The 25,250-nt window shown below is 45.7% G+C and overlaps 2 protein-coding genes across 19 annotated transcripts in view; both read right to left on the bottom strand.

Moving 5' to 3' along the window:
- The window catches only part of PITPNM2 (phosphatidylinositol transfer protein membrane associated 2), a 145,572-nt gene extending 140,529 nt beyond the window's left edge, over positions 1 to 5,043 (bottom strand). For 9 of the 11 annotated variants that reach the window (XM_043557428.1, XM_043557434.1, XM_043557435.1 and 6 more), the window contains exon 1: positions 4,965 to 5,042. The gene's annotated coding sequence lies outside the window, so the exon portion shown is untranslated. Of the gene's footprint in view, positions 1 to 4,964 lie in introns of all 11 variants that reach the window. The other 2 variants (XM_043557431.1, XM_043557439.1) reach the window with 2 other exon arrangements.
- Positions 5,044 to 10,258: 5,215 nt separating this feature from the next.
- MPHOSPH9 (M-phase phosphoprotein 9) overlaps positions 10,259 to 25,250 on the bottom strand; it is a 57,600-nt gene continuing 42,608 nt past the window's right edge. For 6 of the 8 annotated variants that reach the window (XM_043557417.1, XM_043557418.1, XM_043557419.1 and 3 more), the window contains 8 exons: positions 19,404 to 19,538; positions 18,352 to 18,527; positions 17,463 to 17,609; positions 16,565 to 16,685; positions 15,703 to 15,806; positions 14,716 to 14,963; positions 14,345 to 14,413; positions 10,259 to 11,166 (listed from right to left, as the gene is read on the bottom strand). In XM_043557417.1, the coding sequence (XP_043413352.1) occupies positions 11,065 to 11,166; positions 14,345 to 14,413; positions 14,716 to 14,963; positions 15,703 to 15,806; positions 16,565 to 16,685; positions 17,463 to 17,609; positions 18,352 to 18,527; positions 19,404 to 19,538 (1,102 nt within the window). In that variant the 3' untranslated portion in view covers positions 10,259 to 11,064. Of the gene's footprint in view, positions 11,167 to 14,344; positions 14,414 to 14,715; positions 14,964 to 15,702; positions 15,807 to 16,564; positions 16,686 to 17,462; positions 17,610 to 18,351; positions 18,528 to 19,403; positions 19,539 to 25,250 lie in introns of those variants that run through there. The other 2 variants (XM_043557420.1, XM_043557422.1) reach the window with 2 other exon arrangements.

Below are 25,250 nucleotides of genomic sequence, written 5' to 3'. Positions count from 1 at the left end.
TGAGTGTAACTGCTGTTGGCTGTGTTGTGTTAATGAATAACAGTATCTACTATATTAGGCATCTTTAAACAGAAACATACATAAAACAAGGTGATGTACTGATCGGTGAACAACGTGTGACCAGACGCTCACAGGAACCTAGCCTGCCCTTCCCCTAGGGCAGCGGTTCTATGCTCCCTGATGTAGTGTTCGTGACACCTTATAGACGGAATGGCCGGGATTCAGACTGGACTGTGTGCACAAGCGATGTATGATACATTATGAGTGGAAGTCTTTTGCTCTGCGGGGCTCTCATTCCCGCAGCCGCAGGTGGGCAGGTCCATACCCCGCCTATTACATGGCTCTGAGACAGGATCTGCCTCCCGGTCCCCCGAGTCCTGCTGCTGTTTTGGAGACTTTCTGCTCTTGCCCTGCACCCCGACTCCTGACCCCATTCCCACAACAGAAAAGCTTTGCGAAGGATGAGGGCCTTCAGCCAGGAGAGGATGCGAAACTGCTTTTTCCATGCTCTCCTCCAAGGCCGTTGCTTCGGGTTTTGATTTGTCTGTTACCGGAACCCAGCCTGTTGGTTAATTTTCTTCCCGTCCTCTGGCAAGGGCAGTTGTTAATATGAGTAATGAAAGCAAATGCCAGCTCTCCTCTCCAACAGCGCTCCCTGTGTCTCTGGCCATAAAGCTTGAGCCTGGGTTTGTCATGGTGTTTGCTGGGCTGGGTGTGAGGGAGTCGGCACCCCTTTACCCATTTGACAGGAAGAAAGGGCCAACGTGTGAGGCTGCCGCCGTCATCAGCCTTGCTAGTATAAAGAGCGAGCGCTGAGCTGGCAATCAGAGACCTGGGGCCCAGGCTGAAAGAGGGGTGTTGGGCAAGTCACTTCTCTTCTGCTGGCCTCAACTTCTAGTCTTTAACGGGGTGCAACTCTCCCAACTCCAGTGTTCTCAGGCACTCTGTCCAGGGCTAGAGACAGTGTGAAAAGGCAGCACCCAGCCCCCCCCCCCCCCCCCCCCCCCCCCCCCGCTTTACCCTCTAGACCAGTCCTCTCCCTTCACACCCACACTTTTCTGGTGTGGCCTTTGTAATTAGACCCTAAATCCCACACACCTTCACAGGGGCTGTGGCCATGAAAACTCCACCTATTTGTCAAGGCCTTGTTCAAATCCTACCTCTTCCAGGAAGTCAGCCCTGATTGCCTGACCCAGAAAGGGCGTCTCCTCCTCTGTGCCTGCCATTTAAATATCTTTTTTTTCCTAAGATTTTTATTTATTTATTTATTTATTTATTTATTTATTTTTTACGTTTATTTATTTTGGGGACAGAGAGAGACAGAGCATGAACGGGGGAGGGGCAGAGAGAGAGGGAGACACAGAATCGGAAACAGGCTCCAGGCTCTGAGCCATCAGCCCAGAGCCTGACACGGGGCTCGAACTCACGGACCGCGAGATCGTGACCTGGCTGAAGTCGGACGCTTAACCGACTGCGCCACCCAGGCGCCCCAAAGATTTTTATTTTTAAGTAATCTCTACACCCAACGTGGGGCTTGAACCTACCACCGTGAGATCAAGAGTCGCATGCTGTACCAACAGAGCCAGCCAGGTGCCCCTGTGCCTGCCATTTAAGCAACAGTTAACACACACAACCTGTGTAACTTGTGGGGTACATCTCCCTAACCACACGGTGAGCCGGCCTAAATTTTAGGTGCAATGTTACTTATTGTATTTAACTCACTTTACCTGTCCTGTTTTCCAGAAACCTTTTGTGACTTACAAAGAATACAGATAGGTTTACACATAAACATACACACAGACACAAAGGAAAGTAGGAATAAATGTGCTGACCACGAGGGTAAGTGAATACAATTGCTAGATGGAATAATGCATTGTACACCAAGCATCCTGGAAGCCAAGGAGAAAAGGTAACTGTAAATCAATTGAAAAGACTGCGTGGGCGGTACGGGGAGGGTCAGGTAGAACTGGGTACAAATCCAGAGAGCCTTTGGGCAAATCAGTTAATCTCCCTGTGTTTCCATTTCTTTCTCTGAGAAAATGGGGGAAGAACACTACTTACCCCCAGGACTAACGAGGAAGCCCGTCACACAGTACGCACACACGGCATGTCTTTCCCCACCTTCCTTCTCGTTGTCAAAGGAAGTGGCAACCTAGTTTCTTGCCGGAGGCAAAGTTTGCCTGGCCCCAGATTCTAAAACAAAGTTTTCAAACAAGACTACGTAGGAAGCCTTGAGCAGAGAGGGGGTCAATGCCCCCTGTTCCAGGTTTTGGAGCAAACCAGACTGGGATTTGTCATGGCTCTATTTAACAACATCCCCAGGTACCCAGTAGAAGGTTAATAAACATCAACAGAATGAGCTACGGTGAAGCAAAGACCACTTGGCCACATCCGTGTCCCCCTGCACGGGATCCTGGTAAGCTGGTTTCAGAACGGCCGTCTGCCAAGGGGCTGACCTCACGTAAGCAGGGCCGAGAAGAGGCGTGCGAGCACATGACTGCTGGCTCTGACCACCTCCCCTGCCCAGAGCTAAGGCCTCACGAGTGAGATCCTTAGGACCCCTCCATTGCAGGGCACATGGCCCGGGGCATCTTTTTCAAAAGCAGCAAGGCAATGATCTTGAAGGACCAGCAGTTTCCTCTTCTAATCTCTACAAACGCTGCACATTCTCCATGAATAGCTCTTCTCAGAAGCCAAGTCGGAAAGACTTAACCGGATGGGATGGTTAGAAGCATCCGCTTGGTTTTAAAACTGGCCTCTAGATAGAGAGGAAGGAAAGGTGGATCCCCTGAGAATCTACAAGAAGTCAGCTTGGGACGAAAAGGGCTCCTGGCAGCATCCGAGCCAACTCCTCGACATTCACCCAACATTTTCCTGAGAGCAGACCATGAGCCAGGCACTGGGGGTACAGAGAAAAGCACTCAGCACCACTCCCCCAGGAGCTCAGTCTAAGTGGGGAGGTTGGGGGAGGGGGCGCCTATAAACAGATAACTGCTGTTCCACGCCGTGAGTCATACTGGGGTAGCACAAAGGTGGGGGTGATCCCCTTTACCCGGGGAAGGCCTGTAAAGACAAGCCTGGGTCCTGATAAGAGAAATTTGATAAGAGAGAAGGGAAGAGGCAGGGCCCAGATCCTGAGGGGCCCGTACTTGCAGAGGAATTTTCTTTCAGATTCCACAAGGACCAACCAAGACCAAGAGAAACCAAGTGTCTTAGTTAAGCTCGCACAGACACTGTGGGACAGACAGGCCTGGAACCTTGACCCGGGGAGTCCCATTCTCTGCCCCACTGCCTCCCGCCCACAGTGAGCTGTGGGAGGCCAGAGAGAAGGACCATCCCACGCTCACCACCCTGAGAACAGCAGAGCTCGTACTGTCCTAGTCATCTGGCGACTCACTCCCTACAAGAAAACAGCCCTACCTAACTCACGGTGTTTCTTTTGCAAAGGGAGAGGGCCGGGCATCTCTTCCGATCGGGGCGTACAGATTCTTAGCAGATGCAAAATAATTTCATGCACCAGCCCAGGCGTTAGATGGCCTGCCCCTCACCCCCACCCCAGGCAAGCCGGGGTGGGGGCTTCTACTCCATCTAGAAGCTCACTGTGCCCAGGGTGCCAAGCCAGGCCGGAGGAACTGGGAATGAATCAAACTCCACTCCCATCCTCCAGGAGCTCACAAGCCAGCAAGGGGAGATAAGCCAGGCACAAAAAGTAACTAAAATAAGGCAGAGCGCGGTAAGAGCCACACAAGAGACATAAAATGCAATGACACTTCAGAACAGAGACAGTCCCGCCGGGCGCTTGGGTGCTAGTCCAGGTCCAGATGAAGGAGAGGGGTCTACCCTATCAGCTCCAGGGACTCCCAGGTGGGCGCTGGGGTGAGAGCTGCTAGTGGACCAAGAAAGATGCTCAAATGAGGTCTCCTTTGAAGAATCCCGATTCTGCAGAGGGCGAAGCATGCAGGCCTGAGACTTCGCAGAAGTGCCCCAGCCCCTATGAGGCAGGGAGAGGAGTGTAGGGTGAGGAATCTAGAATTTCGATATAGGGGCAGCAGGTCCACTGAAAGGAGACCCGGCTAGAGGAAAAGCCTTGAAATGACATTTGCGGAGCAAGCACATTGTTTACTTAGAATGCGGATTTGGGGTTTCTTGTGGGGGGTGGATTTACACATCATGGGGGAGGCGGGAAGTGTCCCCCTCTCCCCCAAACAGCCATGAGCCCCAGACGAGAAAGGCTGGAAGGGGAAGCTGCCTGCTCTAACACAGCCGGCACGCCAGGTTACAACAGGAAAGGGAGACTCTCAGGATGCAGATGGGCCAGATTTTCCTCCAGCCTAAGGGGGAGCACCTTCTTCTAAGTTCTGGCCCCTCTCCGAGGGCCACGCCCCGTGCTTAGGCCCCACACAACCCACCGGGCCACAGCCGGCGCTGGAGGGCTGTCCGGCTGGAGGCGGGAAACCGCACAAGGCTGGACAGAGCGCTGTGCCCACCACTTCCTCCCGGCCCCTTCCTGGCCCTTCCTCAAGAGCGCGGGCCGGCCCGGACAGGCCCGGTGCTGCACACACACCTGCCCCCCGACCGCGGTGACACTTGTCACTGGGGGAGGGGAGTCCTCCGCGCCCCGGCCGCAACCGACGGAAATTCGGCAACTAGCATTTGGGGCCCGACTCCGGAGGGCCGGCGAGTCCCCGGGGGCCGGGCTCCGGGGCGACTTCCTGAGGCAGGGGTCCCCGCGCGCGCCACACCCTCCTCCCCGCGCGGGGCGGCCGGGCCCGGGTCTCCCACTTCCCCCCCCCTCCCCTCCCTCCCCTCCCTCCTTCCTTCCTTCCCTCCCCGGCGGGGGGGCGAGCGGGCAGCCGGGGCCTCCGGGGTCGCCGCCCCGCGCCCGGCTCTCCGGGGGCCCGCCGCCGGCCCGAGGAGGGTCCCCGGGCCGCGCCGCCTTCCGGCCGGGCCGCGGCGACACTCACCCCGCTCGGCGCGGCCGCGGCTCCGTCCTCTTCGGCCCGCGCTGGGCCGCCGCCGCCCGCCTCACGCCGCCGGGGAGGCGCGGGCCCCGCGGCCCCGGCCCGGCCGGCTGCGCCCCGCGGCTCCGCGCGCCGCCGCCGCCGCCGCCGCCGCCAGCTGGCCCCGGGCGAGCGGCCGGGCCCCCGCGGGCATGCTCCCGGGCCGTCGGCGCGGGCGGCGGGCGGGCGGGCGCGCACGTGCTGGCCCCGCGGGTCGCGGCGGACGACGAGGCGGCGGCCGGCGGGGCGCGGGGCCGGGCGCGCCCGCGGACGGGGCTGGACAGCTCTACGCCGCGGCGCCGCCGTGCCCCGCGCGCCCCAGCGGCCGCTGCTGCCCGTGCGCGCCGGGCCCGCCTCGCATTCCCCCACTCGGCGGCGGGCCTGCGCCTCCGTCAGGCCGCGCGGGGAGCGGCGGCGAGTCCCGGCGAGGGGCCGCCCCCGCCCGCCCCGAGGGCTGGGCTCCGCCGGAAGAAACGCGGCAAACTTCGGGGGCCGACTCGCGGTCTCCCCGCCGCGGCCTGGGCTCGCCCCCCTCCCCTCTCCGGGGCGTGGGGGTCGGGGGGGGGGGGGGCTCGTGGCTCCTGCAACCGCGTCGGCCTTGCCCGTCAGACTTGTAACTGGGCTAGAGGAGCCAAGTGCATTTGCGGAAGGGCACGAGCGGGCTTGCGGCAATCGGCACCCTTAAGTAGCTTTTTTTTTTTTTTTTTTTTTAACAATCAAGTTCTTGAGGAGTAAGAGGACAAGTCTAGGGGAACAAAGCGCGTGCGACGTCGTGAAGCACTTGGAATGTTGTGGCCAAACCGGAGGTAGTTAACTGAGGCCCAAACCTAGATGCTGGATACTCCTATCGGTTTAGAGACCCGGTTTGCAGCGCACAGGCAGCCAGTTCTTTTCCACGACACCGAATACTTTCGCTCTGGGCTAAAAAGATGGAAAACGCCCCTTGGTCGTCAGAAAAGGTGGGAGTAGTAACAGCCAGAGGGTACGCCCGCAGCTCCAGCCCACCGACCTCAGAAGAAACTGGAAGAGGGTCAGAAATAGCTTCATCTTGATGTTCCCTCCCGGTTGGACTCTCCAGTCGTAAACAAAGAGACCAAGAGGGTAGTGGGTGCAATTTAAAAGAAATCGTGAAGTGTGTATTTAGGCTGAGCAAGAATGGACTTGCTTGCCGAGATTTGAAGTCATAGAATTAAATGGGCACACCTAAAACCCAGCTGCCCTATCACCAAGTATATCACCTTCTGCAGTTGAAAGGAGTGCTTTCCTCTGAAAGGGCAAGTGCTAAAATTAAAGCAGTCCAAGACTCTGTTGAGACAGAGAGAGAGCAAAACCACCAAAGGCTGCTCATCCCCTTGGTCACTGTCAGAATTGGGGACTAGGCCAGGAAAGCCATCATTACAGAACTCTCCTTAAAATACCCATTTTAGGGGCGCCTGGGTGGCGCAGTCGGTTAAGCATCCGACTTCAGCCAGGTCACGATCTCCCAGTCCGGGGGTTCGAGCCCCGCGTCGGGCTCTGGGCTGACGGCTCAGAGCCTGGAGCCTGTTTCCGATTCTGTGTCTCCCTCTCTCTCTGCCCCTCCCCCGTTCATGCTCTCTCTCTGTCCCAAAAAAATAAACGTTGAAAAAAATAAATTTAAAAAAAAATACCCATTTTATGACCTTATGACAATCCCTCTGAGACAAGAGAAGGTGACCCATCGAACACCAAACTCTCACCTTCCCTCCACCACGATGTGCCTTTGAGACCCACTGGGGAAGATTTTAGGAGCACGCGCAGATCTCCAGTGAGGCCCTTTGCCCATCAGCCACTCAGAACTGAGCACCTGCATACCATTGTAACCTTGCCATGATTACACCCAAACCCATAAACTCGGAGGCCTTACTACCATCAAAAAGCAGACCCCATGGTTACCCGGCAGAAATAAATACACTAACATCGCAAGACAGTTCATATCCACAAATATTTATTGAGTGCCTATATGCAAGAATGAAGACAGGATGGCCGCCGGCTCTCCTGGAGCTTACAGTTCCACCACTCCAGTACTTGCCTAGCTCTAAAAACAGCGGCAAGAAGCACTTGCCTTTGCCCAACCATCAGCAGCACTGGAGGAAGCAAGTTTTTCACATTATATTGGTCACTGTTACAGTGCAATTGTGGATAAATATCTTTGAAGGTTGTAGTCACAGCAATGACATGGTGTATCATGTCCAGCAAATGCAAATTTATGGCTTGATTCCCCCTATTTGAGAGGCATCTATTGAAATAAAACACACATAAGAAGGAGAAAGCTTCCTAACACAGGTCCTAAGAATACTGGTGTAGTTTATTATCAAACTGCCACAGAACTCTTGGCAACAATAATTTCCTGCAAAGTTTGTGCAATATAACTGGTTGAATCAGACCTGTAAACCTCATGACCATAGGCCACACACGCTCACTCATGGCTGGTAAGTAGGATTTACCTGTATGATTCTTAAAGGGCTCTAGGTACACACTTAGTTTTTAAAGCTTCTGAAAGACTCGCAGCACAAGTGGCACTTTAAAATTTAGTGAAAACCGCTTTTGAGATAAAAATTAAAATGAGAAAAATGTCTAATTTTACTACAGATGTTAAGTGCAGGATTCAAATTTAAATAGCATTCGGCAAAGCACCTGGCTTTTTAGAGTTAAAAAGGGGAACATGTTTCGGTTGTTTATCGAACTCTAAAATCATAACCTTCATGTGGATCTTCTAGTGGCAGGCACTTCTTCATGTAGTCCTGCTTCACAGGCCATCACCTAATTTACATGTCTAATTACAGAACATTCCAAGGAGCAATTATTTTGGTTACATTGCCAACACTTTTTTTTTTTAAGAAAAATCGCCTGTATCAGATAACCCCCAAATCACCTATTTAAGATGCTTCTGAACTTTTTTTTTTTTAATTTTTTTTTTCAACGTTTATTTATTTTGGGGACAGAGAGATACAGAGCATGAACGGGCGAGGGGCAGAGAGAGAGGGAGACACAGAATCGGAAACAGGCTCCAGGCTCTGAGCCATCAGCCCAGAGCCCGACGCGGGGCTCGAACTTACGGACCGCGAGATCGTGACCTGGCTGAAGTCGGACGCTTAACCGACTGCGCCACCCAGGCGCCCCAAGATGCTTCTGAACTTACACTCAATAGGTTACCAGCTTTGTCACTTAAAAAAAAAAAAAAAAAAAAAAAAAAAAAAAAAAAAAAGAACCTTATACCAGAAGATCAAACTCCAAGAATTTTTTTTTTTTTTTTTGCAAAAAGGTGGCGAGAACACCTTAGACCACCTAACAAATATCAACCAACCCAAGGTAATTTTTAAGTCAATTGCTGGGGACACAACCTACTTTTCTATTTAAAAAGTGCTAAAGCACTACTTCAAATTGAAAGACCTTTTAAACTAGGAATGAATCTGAAATGTACTTTTACTGAAAACTGACTAAGCACCAGGTACTTTACATAATCTTCTTTAAATTGTTAGGAAGTTTCTTATCACTTCATCTTATCTTTCGCTGCCGCTGGGCTGGCTGCCGAGGGAGGCAGGCAGGCCTGAGCCTGGTGGTGACCCAGGTCCACCTGGCTCTCCTGTCCCTTCCATCCCAGCACGGTGCCCTCCCAGCACGGCCACAGCCACGTTAGCTACCTCTGTTGAGTCCAGCTGAATACCTAATGTGCCTCGGGGCTCTGGAAAGGAAAGGTAGGGGGCAGACCCAAGTGAAAGAGAGAACTCTGTATGCGTTTAAAAAGGCACTCCCACTCGGGTTCTTACTACACTGCAGCTTAGCCCCTGCAGGAACAAAGTGGCTCACCTCCCAGGAACAACAGCTGCTTTCTAAGATTGCCATCTTGGGGGTTCAATTGTTTTTGAGTGTTCCTGTGGGTAAATTAAGCACAAAAAAGGGAAAGATGGCTGAAAGGATTTTCCTTGGTTCTCTTCACAGCTATGAAGAAGAAAAATATTTTTTTTAATTTTTAAATAAGTGACTGATACTTCCAATCTATTATACATTTCAAGAATAAAAGCGTACAGGTTCTGAGAGTGAGCACAGAAGAGATTTTGAAGGTATTTCATATCTTTCTTGGAATAAACCAACAGAGACTAAGATAACTCCTTCACAAGATAAAACCATAATCTCTTCTGAAATGGCAATTTCCTATTCTTAAGAAGGTAGTAGACTTTACTTATGATAAAAGTAGGGAACAATGAATATCCTAATTTTCAAGTTAGTTTTTAATTATCACGTATAGAACACAAAGGGAATACCATCAGTAAAGTCAATCCCTTAACTGGATTTTGACACAGCTGTACTGGAGCTTGATTAAAATTAACTTTTTCTTTACTACAACTAGGAGACTTAAAAAAAAAAAAGGCTAGAAAAAAAATACCACAAATAAAGGCACTTATTCCGTTGATGAGTAATTGTGACTAGTTCGAGGTGTTCAACTGGTGGCAGGAGCTGGGATCTAAGGTTCGATTCACGGATAGGAGTAAGAGAGGCATTGGTCAGCCGGCCCCTCCCTGCGGAGACCCCTCGCTCCCTGCGGAGATGCCCTCCAAGCTGAGAAGGGTGCTCAGCTGGGGCATCAGGCCTGGAGCTCAGCCAGGTAAGCTTTGGTGAAGGGTGCTCAAAGAGTTTGAGAACCCAGCTCAAAGGCATACGTAGATCCTGGTGGAGTAATGGTTGGCTTGGCTCATAACTATAATATCTATAAGCTGTTAAGAGTTTACATAAGAAGAAAAGACTCAAAAGAACACCAAACTTTAAAACCTGAGCATTGTTAATGGGAATCAATTTGGAAAGTTTAGAATGAATCTATTTATCAACACATACACAGATATGTGGGCACTGGATTCTGACTGGCCACCAAACCAGACCAGCAGTCAGAACACAGACCCACTAGTGCCGATCAGAGCACAGCCTCCTGCCCACGTGCCACCGCCAAGAGCCAAGAGGGACTGCCAAGGCGGTGAGCTGGAGCCCTCCGGCAAGGCCAGAAGGTCCAAGGCTCCAGCTACACACGTTCCCCATCCATGAATTAGCAGGGTGGGCTGCCCTGATCTAAGCCTGGCGCCCTTACAGCACCTACTATGGGAGTAGTTTGTGGCCGGAGTCGGACGGGGCGGGGGGGGGGGGGGGGGGGACGGGTTAAAAATGTCTGTGTGAGGGCTCTGACGACTGAAGCCATGTGCACTGAGAAGCACGGCCGCTCTGACGATCCAGTGGGGCGGCGGCCTGTATTTCAGCAAAGTTTTATCCATCGATTTATTGTCACAAGTGGGTCACAGATTCAGAATGATGGGCAGAAAGCTACAGCTCTCCAATTGTTTAACGTTTTCTGAAAAGCACTACATATATGACTAAAGAATTAGAGTACTACAGCTTTCATTTTTCTTTCCTTACAAATAATAAAGTTCAAGGGAAACAAAATGAGTTGTTCATAGTTTTCAAAGCTTTCCGATATTCCATCATTTCCAGTATTTCCACTATTACTATTCTAACATTCACTCTAAGACATGTTCCTAACAGGAATTGCATTAGCAAATTTTTTTTTTTAATCTCAACACAACTAAAATCCGGGGAATGCTGCATTTTTCTTTTGCTTTTTGCATTCAGCATGTCTATCATTATGGAAGCTGTTCTTAAGCATTTATTAAAAAAAAAAAAAAAGAATCATATTCACAATGTAGAACAAGTATATAAAATTAGTGTGCAAAGTTCATTGTAAAAGGATAACACTATTTGTTTAGAAACAAGCTGCCTCCACTGTTTACATTTCCTTACTATTGATATAAACTGGAGACTTATACTATTTAAAAATAAGACTTTTTAAATAGTAAAATATACAAGAGATTCCTGAGCATAACAAAAATATCTTGAAAATATGTGGCCATTTGAAGTATAAAATAGCAAGTGTAAAGAATAGCATGATTGTAAAACTACTATTTGAAGGCTTATAAACAGTACAAAATAGTTCGCCTTTTCTGAGTGCATAATTATACATTAGTGCAAACAAAAATGTCTCAAAATTTAATGGCTACAAATCTCAGAGATTTGCAGAGGTGCGCAAAACATGAAATTTCTTTAATGTCATTCGAACTGAACCCAGTTCTCGATTAATCCTTTCCAAACGATCTTCCAAGGCTTCCTAAGGGAAAATAACAGGAAACGTTTCATTAGAATTCTACATCAAGTTCACTGGTTCTATAATTACCACCAAATTGACCTTTCTTTTAACAAAAGAACTAGTATAAACATTAAACTTACAGAATTATTATATTTTTTATGCACATCATCTGATTTCTTTAAACTAACAACATGAGTCAACGTTTCAACCACTCAAGACAACTGCTGCACCTTAACATATCCTCAGTACATGTGCCGCTTTGAGTACGTGGAAACCCCAGCAAGGGCGATGCGGCTCACTGGAAAGAGGGAATTCCCTGACTCCAGAACTGCGAACAGAACAAGAGGAACCGAGGAGGTTCTTCATACATTTCACCGGAAGAAATGGACACGTTGAACTGGTGCCTTATCTCACGTATACATGTATCGAACAACTGTTTTCTGACAAGAATTTCTAAGTTAAAAAGGAAGGAAAATGATGGAGGAGTTTGCTTCCCAAGAAGCAAGAGCTCTCACAACGAAGCAATGGAACAACTTCTTTCTTTTCTTTTCTCTCTCTCTTTCTTTCTTGAGAGAGAGAGAGAGAGAGAGAGAGAGAGAATGACCACAAGCAGGGGAGAAGAGCAGAAGGAGAGAGGCAGGCTCCATGCCTAGCGCAGAGCCTGACATGAGGCTCGATCCCACAACCCTGGAATCATGACCCGAGCCAAATCAAAAGTTGGACGCTCAACCAACTGAGCCACCCAGGTGCCTCACAACTGCTATTTTTAAATAAGCAGTACCAGTGTTAAGTAAATAGTGCCTGGAATATATATTTATCATTTTAGATACTTTATTCAGTATTAACTCCAATGGTATCTGTAATAAAACTTAAAAATTCCTCTTTAACAACTTTAATTATTAAAAGATCACACATTCATGATAAAGTATTTAGAAGACAGATGAGTAACAATAACCATTGTTCCTCTTTCCTTTTTTTTCCTGCAGATATGCACATCATTTTTAAGAAGAAAAATAAAAACAAATTCTCTACTTAAAAACATTTTTCGGGGTGCCTGGGTGGCTCAGTCGGTTAAGCGTCCGACTTCAGCTCAGGTCACGATCTCGCGGTCCGTGAGTTCGAGCCCCACGTCGGGCTCTGGGCTGATGGCTCAGAGCCTGGAGCCTGCTTCCGATTCTGTGTCTCCTTCTCTCTCTGCCCCTCCCCCGTTCATGCTCTGTCTCTGTCTCAAAAATAAATAAACTTAAAAAAAAAAAAAGCTGCTGAGGATTCAACTCAGTTTAAAAAAAAAACACATTTTTCAATTGAACTTGTTATGAAATATCTTTCTATGATATCCTTTTAAATCAATGTGCAATATTCCATTAGATTTAACCAAGACTCTTTTAGTAGAAATTTAGGTTGCTTCTAATTTTGGATATCATAAATAATGCTGCAATAAATATTCTTTTTTTTTAAATATTTGGAGGGTTTTTTTTGGGGGGGAAGAAGAGAGAGAGAAGGAGTCAGAGGATCCGAAACAGGTTCTGTGTTACTGACAGCAGACAGCCCAATGCATGGGTTGAACTCACAAACTGCAAGATCATGACCTGATCCAAAGTCGGACACTTCACCGACTGAGCCACCCAGGCGCTCCTGCAATAAATACTCTTAAAAAAATATTTCTTTACAAACACCTGGAAGTATTCCCAGAAATAAAAATGCTATGTCCAAAGAAATCCAAAATTCTAAAGCTTTGGACCTAGGTAAAATTGTACTCCAGAAAGTTTGTGATAATTTCTACTTCCACCTGCCGTGTATGAGAATATAATTTTCTCCATCCTGGGTACTGGGCTTTATTTTTTCCCCCATTTTTCTTTAAATACCTGTCAATGTAATCGTTTTTTTTAAAAAAATAATGCTTTGGGGGCACTTGGGTGGCTCAGTCGATTGAATGTCCAACTTCGGCTCAGGTCATGATCTAATGGTTTGTGGGTTTGAGTGCTGCTTCAGGCTCGCTGATGTCAATGCAGAGCCCACGTAAGATCCTCTGTCCCACCCCCTTTGGCCCCTCCTCCCCCCCACCCCCGCCATCTCTCTCAAAAGTAAATAAAACTTTTTTTAAAAATAATGCTTTTGTTCAAATGTGTACTGTTTTTTACTCATTGGTCAGGCTGAATATTTTTCATCTTTTTTCTGCCCAATTTTACCTTTTCCACTTATGAATCCTATATAAGCATGCTCAGCCCCTTTTTGCTGTCACTGGTCTCCTTACTGGACAGAAACAGCTTTGACATGTATGAACAGAAACTACTGCCTTTTAAGTTATTTTAAGAGCTTATATTCATTACATAAAAATAGGTTAAACAAATGTTTTACATAAATTTAGCATCAGAGTACCTATAAGTTTTCCTTCTTCCTTCCCAAAAAGGAGGAAGGGTTTCCTGTGTTGAGTCTTATCAATTATTGAGTAAAGACTTTCAGAACAACAAAAATAATAAAAAAGACTTAAAGTCTTAAAGAGAAGTTAGGGAAATAGGTCCTAGAAAAAGACCTCTGTTGTTTTCTTAGCGTTTTGTCCCTTCTGGTATCACAGATCAACCTGAAAATGAACTTCTAAAGTTAAAGCACTGAAAAGCCAAAACATGCAGTTATGTAAGAGACCTATCCCTATCGTTATGGTTAAAACATTACAAAAAGAGCCGATTTTAAATGTCCCATGGTTTCGTGCATTTTAATTCTCTCTGAAAAGCAATGAAAAGAAACGCACACGAGTCGCTTCGCCTGCACCCTCCTGCCCGACGGTGGAATCACATCTCTCTTTAACCTCTACAGCTCATCCAGCTGCAAAGTGCAACTGTTTTTTACATGTTTACTAAATGGAAAGGGGTTCAGAAACAAATTAGATTGGGGAGGAAGAAACAAACACCAAAAGGGACATTTAATGTGAGAGTATTAATTTACCATCTTTTAAAAGACAAACTGCAGAGTGGCATGAAGGCATGAACATCTTTTTCATGAAGTACAAAGGTAAAATCACTTTTTATTCCCGAAAGCTAGCCTGCAGTTCTAAAACGCACTATAATCACCACTTTTCTAAAAGGCTAAAAGTTTTTCCTCCCAGTTGCTTCAGGATGCCTAAAACATCATCTTGGATAAATGGAGCGCTAACCGGCATCACGCTTCTAAAGCAGATTCAAGCTAAGTTAAGATATTTCACCTGATTTAATCTTGTCTGCAAAGTGATTCGTCCTCCAGTAGAAGGCATTCGACTTAGCGCCGCCTCGATCTGTTAACACACACAAAAACAAATTAAGTAAAAACAGAAGAATTCTATCTAATTCATGGCTGGGGAGTTTATAACAGAATGGACAAGACAGACTTCAGCTTAGTATTTTCTTGTCCGTCTCGCCTTCACATAAGTCCCTCCGCCCTAATCCGCAAGGACAGCTTAGCTCCGCAGCGCTGGTGTGCATCCACAGTAACTTCCTGGGATGGTCTGACTCAAGTAACTCCCTTCTGACCATCCCTCAGACATAAGCATTTGAGTTCAGAGAAAGATTTTTTTTTTTAAGTTTTGTTTGTTTTTACCTGGTCTTTTTCTTTTGTAAGTTCATCAAAAAACCGTTCCGTTTCAGCTAGGGTCCTAATTTTTGCTGTATACTCAAAATCATTACCATGTGGTGCTACTGACGTGGGCTTACACTGTTCATAGCTAACTGATTTATTCTTCTCCCAGGCTGATCTCACAGACACTTTCTTCACTCCGTTTGGCAACAGTTCGGGAGAAGAGCTATGATTAACATGGATGTCGGTGGCTGTTTCTGAATATTTTTTTTCTGTCAGAGAGAAAAGAAATTTATTTCTTATCAATTTTCTTAATAGATCCTTTACATAACTATATATGTCATCCAACTTCACTTTCTGAAAATGGCTGCCACAAACCAAAAAACATGAAAAGAGACACAATAATCAATCATATTTACTCAGTGCTTTTTCTCCAAAGAATTCTAAAAGTCTTACCCTCGATTTGGCACCCTGCACAACTTCCCTAAGTCAAGGTAGGTAAACTTTCTGTAAAGTTAAATGAACTTTAAACTTAAAGCCAAAACAAAAAACAAACAAACAAAAAGTTAAATACTAACTACACATTTAGTGGATACACAGCCACACCAACGGTGAAGAGCGAAAGTCTCATGGGCCTGCCCCAGTGATCCACATGCATTATCTTAGAACTTTCTTCCAAACTTAGAAGATAAATGAGAAAAAAAGGAAAAAAAATCACCAAATACCTAAGCTGCATAGAAATTACAGAATACAAATATTCAGAAAAACTGAACAGTATGGCCCTGGTAAGGAAGCATTAACAATCCCTGTACCTCAGTTTCCCAACTTTTAAATGAGGATCACGACATTGACACACAATATGAACATCACGCATGCTTATTTTTAAAGGCCCTTGCGCGGAAAAATTATTTAAGTGCAGGACATTAGAACATTTAGAACCTTGAAAAGATACCAGAAATTCACAAAATGAAGGACTAAAACCATAACTAATAATCTTTTAGGAAAAGATACCTTCCGAGTCATCTAGAGGAAGAAACTGGAGTTGTTTTCTTGGATTGGTACGTTGTAATGCAGACACAGGAACAGTATCTAAATCATCCAAAAGTATATCAAATCTATTGAATGAAGCAAGTTACTTGTGAGAAAAAAATGTTAACTGATTTTCCCTATCTCCACTAGAAAGATGAACTGGCATCCAGTTAACTCACATAGTTTTTAAAAAGAAAGCTGGTCATACGATTTTCTAAAACTGAAATTTGTATTTCTAACACAAAATTATATATTAGACACGTAAAGCACTTATCCATATGTTATCTCCTTTGATCTTTATAACAACCTTACAAAATAAACAGAGCAGGTATTATTATCCTCGTTTTACAGAAAAGGAAACTGAGGTTCAATGTGCTTGAGTCATTTCTCCAAGAGCCTGATAGACAGCTAGGTCACCAGCTCTTACATCTGAGGAGTCAGGCTTCCCCCGGCCGCACACACTGCTGAGTACACTTCAGAGGACAATTTTTCAGGCGCCCAGGGAAACTTACCAGGACAGCCCACCTTCTTGTACAAATGGCTCAAAAATTTCCCTCTATCATAAACCTTTTCAGGAAAACAAAGAATTATCATTCTATATCCAAAAGCTGGAAGGGATTCTGAGGCGGTATTTAAATTTACTAGTAGCTAGTTTATATGGTTAAAAACTGTTTTCATGTTTTATAGTACTTTTTTTAGTATGACATTCATTTAAGTCATTTAAAACCACAGAGTTCCCACTGATGAATGAAAAATGAGTGAGAGCTATAGACATAAGCTGACACTTATAAAAAAAAAAAATCGAGAATATATATATTTTAATCTACTATTTTAGAGAACTTACCGAGCTGGACTGCTTTCATTTTTGCTAAGTAGATGACTGAATCCCGGGGACAAATTTTCTTTAGGGGATCGCTTTGGACTATAAGCCACAGTCACTGGTGTTAACATAATCTCTCTTTTTGCTGCAAAAGAAAATGAAGAGGAAATATTCTTTTTCTTCTATATAATACATATATCAGCAAAACAAGCTTTCTTTTTCAGGACATTTTCTGACTTTAAATGGAATACAATTTCATTGTAAAACCTTCCAAAAGATAAATAAAAGCATACACAATAAAAATAACTCACAATCCTATATCATCTAGAGGGAACCACTGCCAACACTTTAGTACATCAGACTGTAGTTTCAGCACCCTGACTCAAAACTGGTTTTTCAGGATTTTAGAAGTCGACTGGAAATAAGATGGAAACACCAGTACACCAGTGAACATTCCTATAACACAGTTATACACAGATATCTTCAGCTGTTCTCAAAATGGAAAATTGAGAAAACAGAAATCCAATGTTTAACCTTTAAAACCACATCCATAACTGGCTAAAGAAACCTGAGGCAAATAGATGCAAAGAAGCATCTTTTTTAAGCTAGCTTAATTTGTTTGAACTAATGTTTCATTAGACAACTGTCAACAATCTGAAAAACTGTGAAGTGGTATTAGTTGCAAAAAAAATTTGCTGGACACACAAAATATTTTAATATACTGTGATTTCTTCAGCTCTGGTTGTAGTATCTGTGCAATCAGGCAATGTTGTTATTGAACAAGATTCTATTTTGGGATCCTGCGTTCAAAGTACTCTACTAGGTGCCAGGGAGAGCAGAAGGCAAACAGAAAACATCAGGCATGTGTGCACGGCTTGGATGCCACTCTGGAGTCCAGGAGATATATACATCTAATTCTTACTTGGAGTACTTGATTTACGAGTCGAAGGTGGTAAAGACGAGGATCTCTGCGAAGCAGAGTTAAACCTCTTCTGTCTTTGTTGGGCACATTTCTCTGGGGACCGACTTGCACTGACAGACGTTTCGGTTTGCCGAGGATTCACTAATTCTGTAACAGACAAAGGTCAAAAAATAAACAAACAAAACAAACCTAGCTTCAGTTACCTCCCTTTAACAGATGATTACACCAAGCAAGCAATTGTCATCATTTAGGTTAGAATGATTATTTGCAAACGCATGTTATAAGGATAAAAAAAATGCTGGATGAAGAAAAATGTGGGAGTTTATAACGAATTCATTCTGGCTCCGTTTACAAGTGCCATTCAAGGTGATTTTTCAAGAGAGATTATTTTTAGAAACCAGGTCACTAATTTATTTACTAGGAGATAGTGCTTTGGAGATGCAATGCTGAAGATGTTAACCGTGTGATCAGCAGGCCCGACCAAGTGAGCACTGGAGTGAGTAGGAGGAGACGCAAGTACCATTGACCTGCACTTGCGAGAAAAACAGGCCTCCCATACTTCTCGTCCTGCTGAGAGATGCTCATTAACCAAGAAAGGGAGAGAAGAAAACGTTACATCTCACTTTATGAATACCAACGGTCTGTCTTAACGTTCTGACGTGAGACAAACCGATGCAGAAATTTCTCAAATATCTTTAAGAATGCCGCATAAATCTTTACTAATCAGAACGTAACACGTAGTCTGCTTTGTATAAAAGGTGCCTATTATGCCATGATTGTGATAAGTTATGAACCAGGGGATTTAAAGAAGGTGGTGTAACTGGGGGGCGAAGGGGAAGGTATCTATAATCTATTACCTATCTATATCAAACAAGGAAAAAATGCTTACTATTTGAGGTGTCCTCTTTCTCTGTCTGTGTGCCCCAACTTTTCAATATTTTTCCTTCATCAAGTTCTTTTAAAGCTTTCATGATTGGTGTATCTGAAATCTCTCTCTGTTTCTTTATCAATACACTTCTTGGTGAACTTCCAAATGAAGAATCCTTTTCCGGAGGAGAATGGTACCTTAAATAATAATTACAAGACATGCAATGCTATGGACTGAATATTTGTGTCCCCTCCCCCTAAAATTCGTATGCTGAAGCCCCAATCCTCAGTGGATGGTGGGAGGAGGTGAGGCCTTGGGGAGGTGATCAGCTTTAGATGAAATCATGAGAGTGGGACCCCCCTGATGGAATTCGTGCCCTTATAAAAAGAAGCAATACAACATCTCTCTGTCTGGACACAGTCACCAAAGAAAGACCATAGAACTAGGAAGAGGAGCCTCACCAAGAACCCAACTACGCTGGCAGCACCCCAACGTCGAACTCTCAGCTTCCAGAACCGCAAGAGTAAGTGTTTCTTGTTTTAAGCTGCCGAGTCTGCGGTGATTGGATACAGCAGCCTGAGCTAAGACAGAGCTCGTGGCGTTGTCAGGGGAATAACACGAGAGCTGACAATTATGCTCCACAATGAAAATGTATGCTTTACAATATAAATACATTACAATCGAACCTGCATGTAATAGTCCAGTGCTTCCCAATCATTTTCCCAGCCTCGCACAGGCAGGAATATCGTATTTATATGGTGCTCTGGAGTAATACGGTTGTTCGAGCTATCCAGAGCCTGAGACGATCGACACCTTACCCAAACCGAGAGCCCATGCACAGCGCACCACTGTGTCGGGAGCACAGAGTGGGGGACGTTCTGCACAGCCTTTGATGGTCAAGAATCCTAAAAGCATTTGTTTTTCAAAGTAAACTAAAAATCAGGTCCTCAAAATTAAGGCCTTGAAGCCACAAAGAGAAGGCTCTTTATATCTTCCTGAACATTTAAAAGCAATTAAAATCTCTATGAAACCGTAACAGTTCCTAAATATGACCCTTGAGAGAGCTACCTTACCCGGGAACACAGGTTTCCACCAGCTGGTTATTCACTCTACTATCCTGGGTGTCCAAAGGCTGGCCAGTAAAGATGGAATACTCCGCGCCTGGTATCAGCCACTTGCGTCTGCTGACGTCGGAGGTGGCCAGCGTGCTAGGACAAAGAGAAATGATCTGAGGCGTTACAGGCTCGTGCTTCAGTTCAGACTGAACACATACAGAAAACAACCTGCTTTGAAACGTCATCTACGCATTTGTAGAGGAATTTAAAGACCGCATAAAGCAACCTTACGTTAGATACGTGAACTCTGTTTCATCGTTTTCAGATCCAACTGAACTGTTATTTTAGGTTTTCTGTTACTTTGGAGTATTTCTGCATTTCAGTCAAGATTCAGGTACTCCCCTCTCTACGCAGCTCTGAACACCCCCAACCGACCTCCCACCACACTTCCTATGCTTCGTACACACTCCGTAGCTCAGGCCACGGCCACGCCAGCCAGACTACCCTTCTTGTTCCTGCCAGACCGGCACAGAAACATCCTCCATCTCACAGTCCAATGCAGTAGCCACTAGTCACATACTGCTATCGAACACTTGAATTGTGGCTAGTGAGGTGAAGAACCAATTTTTAAATGCTACTTAATTTTAATGAATTTTAAAACTTTTTTTAACATTTATTTTTGAGAGAGACAGAGTGCAAGCAGGGGAGGGGTAGAGAGAGGGGGGAGACACAGAATCCGAAGCAGGCTCCAGGCTCCGAGCTAAGAGCAGAGAGCCCAACGCGGGGCTCGAATTCACGAACTGTGAGGTAATTTTAATTAATTTAAATTTCATAGCCGCACGTGGGGACTGGCACTAATGTACTGAGTAGTGCAGTTCTAGGCTAGTACCTGCCCCATCTTATGAAAACCCTGCCCAGCTGAGGCTCACACATCATGCATTACCTGGCCCTTCGCTAGACTCCAGAACTGGTCTCATCTTCTCCACACCTGCTTCTGACCCCGCTCTGGGCAACGTCAGTGTCCACGCAGAGGAGTGGTCCAGGACCTCTCCTAGTGACTGGACTCTGCTCCTGCTCACTCACCCCCCTCAGCACACACTCAATGGGCTTCGTCATCAACAGCGAACACCCCCCACTTAAGAAATCACAACTCAAAGATTCTTCTGGCTCACGCACTCAAGTATCACCGAGGCACTGTGTCCCCAAGGCCTGTGATCCTTGGCCTCACCATTTTCTATGTATCACCCCTCCAGTTCCTCTCTACCTACTCTGGGACGCACACCCCCGATAATAGTTACTCACTGCCTTGCCCCCTTCCCCGCTCACCTCCCATCACACCCAACTGGCAGCAGAGACCTAACCCTGGAGGACCACAGTGGCCTCACTTCTGAGCGTCTACAGTCCTACACTTGGGCTTTGCTGGAAAAAAGCCACCCATCCGTGCAGACTGGGCTATCATTACAGAATCACTATCACCATCTCAACAGACACCCGACACCGGCTGGCAACATACCTTTCTGTAATCAACGAGCTCCAATTCTCCAACAGGACTACCTTTCAGCTTCTCCACTCTCCTCAAACCTCTTACCCAACCCTGATGGTCAGGTGATAACCTCGCATCACACTTTGGCGAAGAAGAGAAACCTAGAGAAGAGAGCCGTCTTCCTCCTTCTGCTCCCTTTCACAAATTTCTTACGACTTGCCTCTATTTTCATTTCAACTCCCAGTCACTCCCTTGCTTTGGTCCTCAATTTTTAAATTAAGAAACATTCCAAACATTTTTAGAAAATTACATGGGGCACTTGGGTGGCTCAGTTGCTTAAGCATCCAACTTCGGCTCAGGTCATGATCTCACAGTCTGTGAGTTTGAGCCCAGCATCAGGCTCTGTGCAGACAGCTCAGAGCCTGGAGTCTGCTTCAGATTCTGCGTCTCCCTCGCTCTCTGCCCTTCCCCCACTCCTGCTCCGTCTCTGTCTCTCAAAAATAAACATTAAAAAAAATTTTTTATTAAAAAAAAAAAAATGACAAAGACCACTATGAGCACCTGTACTTGCTTTTAACAAATGTTAACATCTTACCATACGTGTTTTCAATGGAAAGACAAAATTCTATATATGTGGTTGTTTGTATTTTTTTTAATAATGTCCACTTAATGTACACATCCTTCTAATGCTGCTGCTTCTACTCAACATGTTTCAGATACCCCATGTTAACACAGACAGGTGTGTCATTTTAATCATTTGCCTGCAGAATGACTATACTGCCCATTATTGATTCTTCGTCCTGTTGTGGATGTTTAGTTTCCAACACATCACCTTTCTTTTTTTTGAATTTTTTTTTAACGTTTATTTATTTTTGAGACAGAGAGAGACAGAGCATGAACGGGGGAGGGTCAGAGACAGAGGGAGACACAGAATCCGAAACAGGCTCCAGGCTCTGAGCCATCAGCACAGAGCCTGACGCGGGGCTTGAACTCACGAACCGCAAGATCATGACCTGAGCGAAGTCGGATGCTTAACCGACTGAGCCACCCAGGCGCCCCCCAACACATCACCTTTCAACAGTGCTACGATTAACACATGTAGGAATTCCTCTAAGGTAAATATCTAAAACCAGAAGTGTGCGATTTGGGGTGCACATATTTTCAGTCTTAGTGGATATTGCCAAATCACGCTCCAGTCAAGCTTACTGATTTTCAGTCCAACCATTACTTTGAGAGTACCTCTTTCTTCACATCTTTGCCAAACTTTGCATTGATTACAGTTAAAGTGTGGCCTGGCTGACGGTGTGAGTGGTGTCCCATGCTTGTTTTAATTTACATTTTTTGATTACTAGTAAAATGAACATCTTTTCATTTTATCAGCCATTTATGTCTTTTTCTACGAATCATTTGTTCACGTTCGTTTATCATTTTTCTGTTGAGGAGACTTTTTCTTTCATAGTTCTTTATATTGTGGATATGAATCCTTTATTGGTTCATGTTCACTTCAGCATGCATAGACACACAGATCATACTCATGCACCAACCGTCTGCTTATACAATCTTGATTATTTGCAATATTTCTGTTAGATTTTTAAACAGGGAAACACCACAGGGGCGCCTGGGTGGCTCAGTCGGTTGAGCGTCCGACTTCGTCTCAGGTCATGATCTCACGGTTTGCAGGTTCAAGCCCCGCGTCGGGCTTTGGGCTGACAGCTCAGAGCCTGGAGCCTGCTTCACATTCTGTGTCTCCCTCTCTCTGCCCCTCCCCCGCTCGTATGCACGCTCTCTCTCAAAAATAAATAAACATTTAAAAAAATTTACACAGAGAAATACGACAGATACAACTCAAGTCCCCTGTGTACTTCTCCAATATCATTCCTCTCCAAAGCAACCACTTACACTAAATTTGTAATGTGTACATACATTACACTTTTACTACTTCTGTATGAACCTGTAAGAATGTGTACAACTGTTCTACATGCTGAAGTCAATATAAAGAGTATCCTACTTCTTCTGCAACTGGTTTTTCGTTGTTCCAAATTATGTTCCTAAGATTAAATCATGTTAATGATCAACTTCAGTGGTTGGCAAATTTTTCCTGTAGTCAAATAATAAATAAGTTTTTTGTGTTATTTTTTATTATTTTTTTTAATGTTTAGTTTTTGAGAGAAAGAGACAAAGTGTGAGCTGGGGAGGGGCAGAGACAGAAGGATACACAGAATTAGAAGCAGGCTCTAGGCTCTGAGCTGTCAGCACAGCGCCCTACACGGGGCTCGAACCTACGAACCACAAGATCACGACCTGAGCAGAAGTCGGACACCTAACCGACTGAGCCGCCCAGGCACCCCTATTTTGTTTTAATAAATAGGTTTTATGGGCCAGATGGAAGAGATTTCTGTTGCAACTACTCAACTTCGCCATTGTAATGCAAAGCAGCCACAGACAATAGGTAAATGAATAAATGTTATTTATGGACACTGAAATTTCAATTTCATGTAATTTTTACATGTATGAAATATTATGCTTTTTTTCCCATTTAAAAACAAAACACCTTTCTTTGCTCATGGGCCTTCCAAAAACGGGCAGCAGGCTGGATTTGGGCTGGGGGCTGTGCTTGCCAATTCCTGATCTAGCAAGTGCACTCTCACACACACAGCGCCATGCACAAATATATCACAATATATTACTGTTCCAGTTGTTAGACACACAGGTCGCCTTCACTTATTCTACACAACATTCTCAACCAACGTTCACATCTGTCCCTCTGTGCAAACTGCTCTCCAGGCCACCAACCCCTGGCTGGCACACCCAGGGATCCCCAGTCCCCCTCACTCGCTCTCTCAGCTGCGGCCACAACACTGGCCACTTGGGGGTTCCTCCCAGTGTGCTGGCAGCTCTTTCTCAGCTTCTTGTGCCAACCCCCACCCCAACATCGGGACCTCAGGGCTCTTCAGAGCTGCGTCCTACACCACCTATCCCGTGGTCAAGCACTACAGAATGATAATTCTACAATTTGTAACTCCAGCCTGAGACCTTATTTCTGAGCTCCAAATGCAAATGTATAATCACCTGCTGGATTCCCATTTGGAATCTGTAGGAATCTCAAACTAAAATATTTGGAATAGAAATTCTGATCCTTGGGGCGCCTGAGTGGCTCAGTCAGCTAAGCGTCCGACTTCAGCTCAGGTCACCATCTCGCGGTCTGTGAGTTTGAGCCCCGCGTCGGGCTCTGTGCTGACTGCTCAGAGCCTGGAGCCTGTTTCGGATTCTGTGTCTCCCTCTTTCTCTGACCCTCCCCCGTTCATGCTCTGTCTCTCTCTCTGTCTCAAAAATAAATAAACGTTAAAAAAAAAAAAAATTTTTAAAAAAAAGAAATTCTGATCCTTACCCCATGGCCTGCTCTTCCCATTCCTTCCCCAGTTCAATATACGGAACGCTGAGTCGCTCCAGACAGAAACCAAGACATTATTGGACACTTCCCTTTCTTATCTTGTTACCTCATTCTTAGCTATGTTCTGTGGATTCCACCTCCAGAACCCTCCCACCTTTCTCTTCTGTCCATTTCTACGGACATCACCCAGCGAGCACCACCTCTCCCAGCACTACGATAGCCTAATTAGTGTGTCTGTTTCTACTCTTTTCCTCTCCGTCTTCTCCTCATGGCAGGTGCATTAAAAAAATAGAAATCAGGGGCGCCTGGGTGGCTCGGTCGGTTAAGCGTCCGACTTCGGCTCAGGTCATGATCTCATGGTCCGGGAGTTCGAGCCCCGCGTCGGGCTCTGTGCTGACCGCTCGGAGCCTGGAGCCTGTTTCGGATTCTGTGTCTCCCTCTCTCTCTGCCCCTCCCCTGTTCATGCTCTGTCTCTCTCTGTCTCAAAAATAAATGAACGTTAAAAAAAAAAAAATAGAAATCAGATGACCTAATTTTACCATATACAACCTTTCAGAGGCTTCCCAATGGACTTAAGAGTAAAATCCAAACTCTCGACCATGTATGGCTTAGAAGGCGATGGATGATAGTCTACGATTTCATCTGGACCTACTTGACCTCTTGCTGGCAATATTCGGGCCACAGAGGCTTCCTCCAGGTTCTTTAAACATGTAAGCTCTTTCCTACCTCAGGACATAGTGAGGCTAATTTCTCTGCCTGGAACATCCCCCGCCCTCACGTCCCCACCCCAACCACTCAGCACAGGGCTTACACCTCCCTGCTTACAAGTCACCTCCACAGAAAGGCCTTTCCTGACCCCAATCCCACCCCACTCTCGTTCTCCCACAAACGTTCAATTTCAGTTACTTACAATTTTTTTTTCTTTAAATAATTCACTATGTTCTAATTTAAGATTAATTAACAAAGATCTAGAGGGGTGCCTGGTGGCTCA

The sequence above is a fragment of the Prionailurus bengalensis genome, chromosome D3, assembly GCF_016509475.1.
Source record: "Prionailurus bengalensis isolate Pbe53 chromosome D3, Fcat_Pben_1.1_paternal_pri, whole genome shotgun sequence".
NCBI classification, from domain to species: Eukaryota; Metazoa; Chordata; class Mammalia; order Carnivora; family Felidae; genus Prionailurus; species Prionailurus bengalensis.
This window is presented reverse-complemented; position numbering and strand designations above follow the sequence as displayed.